The 8,296-nt window shown below is 40.2% G+C and overlaps 2 protein-coding genes across 2 annotated transcripts; one reads left to right on the forward strand and one right to left on the reverse strand.

Annotated features, from left to right (window-relative positions):
- Nucleotides 1-1,219: 1,219 nt before the first annotated feature.
- Nucleotides 1,220-2,674, reverse strand: LOC122074701 (protein DMR6-LIKE OXYGENASE 1-like). The gene is made up of 3 exons (XM_042639648.1): nt 2,028-2,674; nt 1,655-1,958; nt 1,220-1,569 (listed from the first exon to the last, which is right to left on the reverse strand). Exons 1-3 carry the CDS (start codon nt 2,513-2,515, stop codon nt 1,306-1,308), a joined length of 1,056 nt encoding a protein of 351 aa, XP_042495582.1. The 5' UTR covers nt 2,516-2,674; the 3' UTR covers nt 1,220-1,305.
- Nucleotides 2,675-5,999: 3,325 nt separating this feature from the next.
- On the forward strand, nt 6,000-6,461 carry LOC122073755 (putative inactive methylesterase 20). Its single transcript, XM_042638381.1, has one exon. The coding sequence runs from the start codon at nt 6,000-6,002 to the stop codon at nt 6,459-6,461; it is 462 nt and encodes a 153-aa protein (XP_042494315.1).
- Nucleotides 6,462-8,296: the final 1,835 nt, after the last annotated feature.

Here is an 8,296-nt window from a genome sequence, read left to right on the forward strand (position 1 = left end):
CCATAGTGGAAGCGAGAAATCGATCCGTTTGGTTGTATGGCTTTATAGAAAATGTTTTTTTTTTTTTTTTTTTTTTTCAGTATACTATCAACCACTTCTTGGTTACATCTAACATCAAGTCTATAACCATAATATCCTTTTGGAATTATCCTGCTTCGTACATATTATAGGAATGATATTTTGTCTCGTAAGGCATAATTGGCAATGAAAAAACTGTTGTTGCACACATTCAAATGTGTCTATATGTTTCTACGTCAAATTGATAGTATTTTTTTTTTCCTAAAAAGATTTTCAAAAGGTAAAGTTATTTAATATTAGTTTGTATATATAATGACATATATAAATTTTTTTTTCTTTTTTCTTTTTTAAAGGTTACAATCTTGTTGTAACCAAGGTTTAATTGCAGCCATAGTTGGAAACCTAGGTTTTCTGATTCGGTTTCATCTTCCGAAAAAACATGGTGCCTTGACTTGTCAAATTTGTCAAAGGATTTTGCAACAACAGTCCCTTCTCAAAGGGGGAAGACTGTAACTGTTTAATTTTGGGGAACAATGAGAAAAATGAAAAGTGGAAATCCAAATATCTGTACTATGTTTCTGCAGCTTGCACACGTTGGGTTTATAAAGAGAATCCAATGGCCTGGATAACAAAGCCAAGATCCTATGGTTGATACTTATTTGCAAGGGAGATTCTCATTTAAGTTCCTAGACAAAGAGCTACTTCCAAAAATAAAAGAAAAAAATGCAGGCAAGGGAATTCAGCCAGTCTGGCATAGGAATGCCCAGACGCACGTCAAGCACTTGGGTCTGAAAATATCCAATTGTAATGGAGGCAACTAGGTCATTTTACACCCAATTGTGTGTTTATGACTGAGCATTTTTTTCATGAAACTACCATGGTTCTTTTCTCAAAAAAAAAAAAAAAAAAAAAAAAAAAAATCGTCATATATCGAGTCTACCTTTTCAATGTGGGACACATAGAAGAACTAGGGGAAGAAAAAAAAAGGAATTACATTTTTTTATGCTAACAGAAAAAGATGTGTCGCGGCTGTGCCAAGAGAGGAAATGTGAAATGATCACCCTATCCTATAAATAAAAAAAACCCCACCACTATTAGATGTTTTAGCACATCCTCTGATTGGATCGTGTTGGTACCCCACAAGCACCACGTAGCCTGATGCTGATAGTAGCCTGATAGCGATTCCCCTCTCATATTCAAATTACATAATTCCTCTTCGTTTTATTTGATATTAGATGGCTTCAACTCCTTGTAATGATGCTTGGAATGTTTAATAGAACTCCTACTTTATTCAGATATCTTGAAGTGACTAATCTGGAGGTTTTCAACCTCAAGCTTCTTGAAATTACTAAGCTTATTCGTAGTAAAGAACTTTCTCCAGTTGTATTCCTTATACTTGGCGGTTTGCTTCTCCTCATCCATCAATTCCTCTAAAGGCTTTACCATCACATAGTGTGAAGGGTTGAAGAAGAATGGGATCGAAAACCTCTCCCTCTCTGAGTTTACCACTACCCTATGCTCCACACTCTCGTACCTTTCGTTGCTCCACACCTGTTACATATTCGAGGTTCAATATCAGTTCCAAAGGAAGGCTAAAGAGATGGAAAGATGATGATCTGTTATCCATATTAATTACCTGAATAATGTCGCCGACGTTGATGATATAAGAATCAGGGATGGGCTTCACCCGCTTGACCTCCAGACCGCCTACATCGTCCAGTGCGAGGACTGTCAGAGCGCCCGCATCCTTGTGTCCGCTAACGCCGAGAGCGAGATGAGGTGAAGGGCAGGGAGGGTAATGATTGAGACGGATAAAGCTGGTTTGGTCTTTGAAGAATTCATTAAACCGTTTGCAAGGCAAGCCTAAGCTCAGTGAGATGGTTTCCAAGAGTTTAAATGCTAGCCCCTCAACTGCTCGACAATATTCCTCAAAGGCATTCCTACATTATTGAACCATTTCAATTTTCAATTTGGTTTTTGTCTCAATAAATTAAAGGAATTACAAGTACCTTAAATCAGGAGGATAATCAGGCCACTGATTGGTGATCTGCCAGAGGCGGTGATCGTTGGGTTCATGGGTAAGCGGGATCACGGTTGGATCAACAACAGTGAAGTCGAAGACCTCCTTCCAGTCCCTCACATTCTTGGTGTGTTCGCTGTCGTAGTAACCCAATGGATTCAGCTCGTCTCTCCTCACCTTGTTCTTCTCTGCCGGAGGCAAATCGAAGAATTCCTTCGCGGCCGTCTCAACCCTCCGGCGCAGATCGGGTGACACACCATGGTTGATCACCTGGAAGAATCCCCAGTCCTTGCATGGACTTCCCATCTCCTCCACCATATCCGATATGGGCTGTGGATGGTCTTTGCAATATCCCTCCCAAGAGTGAGAGGTTAAGAGGGAGAGATCGATCAGAGGGATCCCTCCGGCCTCCAACCCGGTGATGAGCTTAGGCCGATGCTCGATGGGTTGGATGAAAGCTGGACCAACTTCACCCATGTCTCTAATTACCTTAGCTCAGAAATGGGAGGTCTCTCTCTTTCGTGCATTCTTAAGCAGGCACACAGAGATTTATAGGTGAGCTCTGTTGAATCACCTCTGTAAGACATTTAGTTCTGAGAGATTGAAGAGGTGATTTTTGCTAAGGCTATTGACTATAACTTGTACCTGGACAGGTTTTGATTTTTTGCGAAGGCCATCGACTATGGTTGTCGTTTCCATATACCTCAACGCATCTCACGTTCTTCCTGTCACACTCACAAGTCGGACCACCCCCGTCCCCGTTCCCCACAGGTAACCACCCCACTGCATCTCACAACGTCCATGGTGTGAGGACCATCTTTGGGGTTGTGAGATATGATGAGCTTGTTACATGCAGGGGAGAGTGTAGAAACGCAACCCTAAAACGATACAGAAGATAATGGAAAAACAAGAACAAATAATGCATACAGATTTACGAGGTTCGGTAAAATTACCTATGTCCTCGGTGAGATGAGATCTTGTTTCACTATTAATGGAGAATAGAGTTACAACGCTCGCCCCTCACACCTCTCAGTATTGCCTGTATTACAGAGAAAGAAACTCTCGCTACAAATATATAAAGAAAAAACCCTAATCCGAAAAGTACACAGCTGCCCTCAAATATATAGCGGGACCGTCGTCCTGCTTATCGAAGCGCTGCACCAGTATTCCCTGAATTAAATTGTGACGGAATACAAGACATCGTACACCAACAGAGAAAACCTTCACTTCACTCATTAGGGTGGGTTGGGCATCTCTCAAGCTATGGAAAGTAATTAGTTAGATAGCCTGGCTAGGTTCCTCTAACCACCCTTCCCATTTGACACCATATGGATCACTCTCGGAAGGTGGTCTCTACGCCTTAAGGACGTATATGCAAAAATTATTTTAAAACAAAAGTCACTTAAACTACATGATTATGATATTGAAAGCATTAGACACCATGAGTGTAACTCTGTGGATCCAAAGGCATTCTATATTAACAAATGTTTTCAGCTTGAGTCTCTTCATAAATGATCTGATCAATAGATTAAGTGTGATTACATGCAATTAACCATGGTTTAGCCTTGGGCTTGAACCATAAAATTGGATATATTTGAGAAGTTCATTGTTAGCAAAAAATAAAATGAAGACATCACTTATCACTTTGTAGAAACAAATAAAAGAAAATAAATAAATAAATAAATTTTCAAAAGGGTTTAAAGAAATCAAACCCTTATTTACAAAGATGCCATTTAGAAGGAAAAAATAGAAAAATTAAAACAATATATATATATATATATATAAGAAAATTTACAAGCATGGAATTATGACGTCACAAATCGAAAATAGAAAATGGATTACATCATATTTATATATATAAAGATCCAATTGGCTGGGGTACATCCTTGTTGTTCTGTTGAGGGCAGCAATGACAACCCTAAACCTTATCATTACCTATTCCTTCTTATTTGTCTTCAATTTGTATAGAAATTAATATTATGTTACAATAGAACTATAATTATTGGTACCCAAGTTTTGATATAATCCACATGCTTTGCTTCTATTATTTATATTCATGATGAATTTCTTACATATAGCGTGAGACACTAACTATTATTTTAATTAATTTATTTTAGATATCTAGGTATATATTATATCTAGAAGTTTGGAATTATTTTATTCCAAAATTTATTTTGAAAAGTGTTTTTTATCGTATTTTTCAAGGAGAGAAATATGATTAAAAGAAAAAGTCTAGATAGTAGATATACTATCAATGTATCATAAGTCAGCGCTCAGTGTATTCAGTGTCTCTATCTGAGATGATTCTTTTACCTCTCCTGATACTCTACCTCATACATCCATTGGTGGTCTATTAAATCACCAGTCACGGTTGATGTACATGTTTATCCCTCTCTTATTAATAAAATATTAAATATATAGGGTTTAAGTCACCTGGCGTCTCGTTGTAGACTTTTTTTTTTCCTTGAAAACGATCCGAAGACAATTAGAAGATATGAAATAAAATGTTATAAAAAAAAAGAAGAAAGATATGAAATAAAATAGAAGGAAATTGTTGACTTTAGAACCAAACGTAACTGTTTCCTTGGGTAAGGTGTTTTTGTCTTTTACTGGCCGGCTTAGTCTTTCACATGAACAGTTTTTGGTGACTGTTAGCAGTGCTTAAGCGTCCGGTTCATATAAACACATTTAATTTTGAGTGTTGATCTTTAGTTAATCAATTCAAGCCGTTGATTGCCCTCATGCCTCTATTAGGGCTTTCCACTTCTACATCTGGTTCCCTATTTTATGCATGGGCTGGAGATGGTTGTGGAGGATGCTCACAGTAGTCATCATTGCATAACGAGCCTTAGAGAATGCTGAACCCAGTTTTTCAGGCATCGGAATCTAAGTCGATTGGTCCTACCGCATCTATCCATGAGGCCAGAATGTTGACACCAAGGCGATCAAGTCTGGTTTGAGGATCTCCGGGTCTATACCATTGAGTCCTCTATTAGAGAAGGAGGCCACCACCGGTGCCGGCTTCAGGTCAATGACGATGCCGCGGAAGGCGATGGTGGTCGTTGGAATGGAAGAAGAATGTTGACTGCTAACCTGACTTTTGGAGTGACACCTTTGGCGATTCCAGAAGCGTAGCCGGACGTGTTTGCCTGAAAAACCTAATGACCAATAGTTGTTGAAGCTGTATGTGTTCCATGGTTGTCTGCATCTCTAAACGATCAATACTCAACAGTGGCGTTAGCCAACTTGATATCACTAGCTCCATTCAGTCTCGCAACCGCTTCATGGCCTCTGGAAAAAAATCTAGCTCCGATAAGCTTTTTATTACAGTTAGCAGCGGCGAACTCAACTCCGGTCTCACAGATACCCTCTCCACGATAGTCTTTTTTTATCTATTTTCTGATAAAGATCTCTGTAATCTCTCTTTATCACACATGGATGGGTGAAAGCGGATCAGGTTCACGTAAGAGAATGTATAAGAACGTTTCTGATCCGTGGATTTAGAATCATTTTTCTTTTTCATCATTGAATAGATTCTAAATCCACATATCAGAATCATAAGAGAATGTTTTTGTACTTGAACCTGATCAGTTCCCTGAATGGGTTCATTGCGCGTGCTTTGTCTATGCTGTATGTTCATTGGTTCGGTCTTCTACCCCTGTGCCCTGACAATTATACACGTGCCAAAATTCTCACCAGGAAATCATACGGTTGGGGATTTCGGCCGTACACCAATTTTCTATATCCGGTTCAGCAATTTCTCGCTGTTCAATACATTAACTAGTTGACTTGACGACCCAGGAAATTTTCCTCCAACAGCGAGAGATTGATTTAAGAGAGAGAGAGAGAGAGAAAGAGAGAGAGAGAGAGAGAGCAAGGAGAAGTGCAGCTCTAGTTTCTTGACTTTCTTTCTCCCAAAGAGGTGGAGGCGGAGGTGGAGGAAAGAAAAGTGGAATTGGAGATGGGAATAAGAGGGGAAAAGAAGCATCATTTCTTGCTGGTGCATGGGGCTTGTCATGGGAGCTGGTGTTGGTATAAGCTTGTCACGTTGCTTAGGTCGATGGGTCACAAGGTCACTGCGCCTGACCTAGCTGCTGGAGGAGTCCACTCAAAACGATTGGAAGAGACACATTCCATCTCCGACTACTTCAAGCCGTTGATGGAGGTCATCGCCTCAATCCCTACTGACGAGAAGGTGATACTGGTGGGCCATGGTAAAGGTGGGGTTAGCATCTCAGCTGCCATGGAGAGGTTCCCTCACAAGATCTCCATCGCTGTTTTCGCCTCTACTCTGATGCCTGGTCCAGAGTTCACTGTTCCCACCCTCAATCAAGAGGTAAGCTACCGTATAACCATGAATTTGGATCTCGTTCGCATACAGGAGGAGCACCATACTCGTGAGCTGCCTGATCTTCACATGTAATCTATTATTCTCTCTCCTGATGAGTGAATTACATGGGGAGAGGCAACGTATAAGAATGGTTCTCTTAGGGGGTGTTTGGTTTGGTAAATCTTTGGGATGACATTCTTTAGAATGATAATTCTTAATTTTTGGAGCTGTTTGGTTCCACTAGATTGACCCTCATAAGTAAGCACCCTACTTCCCATGAATGACCATATTACAAAGGATGTGTTCCAAATCTGAGTTTACCTCAACACTTAAACTCAGATTTAAGCAACCTTTTTACCACCTAATATAAAAGGAGAAAGCGGAAAGAAGTTCTCTACAGAAGCCAATATCTCAACCCGCGAGAAACATGTACTAGCCTCAAGGTAGGGGTGTCAATCCTAAACCGAACCGGTAAAATCGGCCAGACCAAACCGATAACAACAAGGATCGAACCGAACCGAAGCCTTATTGGTTCGGTTCGGTTTAGAGTATTGCAAACCCCAAAATCAAATCAAACCACATCGAAAACTGGATGAACCCGAAACCAAATTGAAACCAGCTCAAAACCCAGACCGAAACTGAAACCAAACCGATAAGAAATCGAAACACTCCAAAATTCATTAAAAAAATCAAAATTTGCATAGTTTTGTATACATTTGTGTGGAAAGTCGAATCCAAACTGGACCAAAAACCAAAACCAACCCGATTACAAATCAATTTAAGAAACCGAAGACAAATCAAAACCAAAACCAAACCGAAACTGGAATTTCTTTATTGGTTCGATTTCGATTTCAGCTTTCCCACACTGAAACCGACTCAACCCAGACCAAAATCGAGTTAGACTGATCGATTGACACCCCTACCTCAAGGCAACCAAACGATTTTTCAGAAAGAAATATAATTGAAAAAAATGTCTATCAAAAGATTGATATTCATATCCGATATATACACCATTTGATTTATCGAACCAAACACCCCTTTACATATTCGTTTTCAACCTAACATGGAATCTTTCTATCAACGTTAGTTGACAGTTTCATACAAGAGTGGATTCAATGGTGGACGGCAAGTATTGGTTTGATGATGGCCCCACAACCCTCCACCTGCCATCTTGTATGGGGCCTGAGTTCTTGTCCTCCTAGCTCTATCAGCTGTGCCCTCCGGAGGTAACTATTCGTTGCGTAATATTCATTTGGATTTGATAGTGATACAGAAGCATTAATGACAGAAAAAGTTGGGTCGTTTGGTAACAGGATTTGACACTAGCAAAGATGATGAGACCCATTAATCTCCACGGCAATCCTGATTTGCTGAAGGAAACGGCTGTGTCCACTGAGAAATACGGGTCGGTTAGCCGGGTATTCATCGTGTGCAAGGAAAACAAAGCGTTGGACGAGGATTACCAGCGGTGGATGATCCACAATAATCCGGTGACGGAGTTCAAGGTCTCACCGGATTCCGGCCACATGGTCATGCTCTCTAAACCGCTGGTGCTCTGTACCTGTCTCCTCGACATAGCTGATCGTTACTCTTAGGAAGTGTATGGTCTAGTTTTTCATTTTCCGTTTTTGTTTATCCCATTTTCATCATTCCATAAAAGCAGCTTGTAGAACCAAGAAATCCATTTGGTTGTACGGCCTTAAGGATCCCTTTGGTATGATTTCAATTTCAAGTTCTGGTGTATTTGATTTTATTTTTGCATTCTATTTTCATCAATAAGTTGCATTATTGCAATATATTGGTCAAAGGCTCGGAAATGTATGAAAATCGTCTCCAGCGGCTGCATCGGCACAGTGAGCATCAGGTGGTTGGGAATTCCTTGGGGGCACTTGCCCAGATGTTCTCAGCCGTCCAATGCTCACCGTACC

Source organism: Macadamia integrifolia, chromosome 3 (genome assembly GCF_013358625.1).
Source record: "Macadamia integrifolia cultivar HAES 741 chromosome 3, SCU_Mint_v3, whole genome shotgun sequence".
Taxonomy (NCBI): domain Eukaryota; kingdom Viridiplantae; phylum Streptophyta; class Magnoliopsida; order Proteales; family Proteaceae; genus Macadamia; species Macadamia integrifolia.

Coding starts and splice junctions, on each gene's coding strand:
- LOC122074701 (XM_042639648.1), bottom strand. CDS start 2,515: ATGGGTGAAGTTGGTCCAGCTTTCATCCAACCCATCGAGCATCGGCCT. Junction 1,959..2,027: donor GATTATCCTCCTGATTTAAG/GTACTTGTAATT, acceptor TCAATAATGTAG/GAATGCCTTTGAGGAATATT. Junction 1,570..1,654: donor ACGTCGGCGACATTATTCAG/GTAATTAATATG, acceptor AATATGTAACAG/GTGTGGAGCAACGAAAGGTA.
- LOC122073755 (XM_042638381.1), top strand. CDS start 6,000: ATGGGAATAAGAGGGGAAAAGAAGCATCATTTCTTGCTGGTGCATGGG.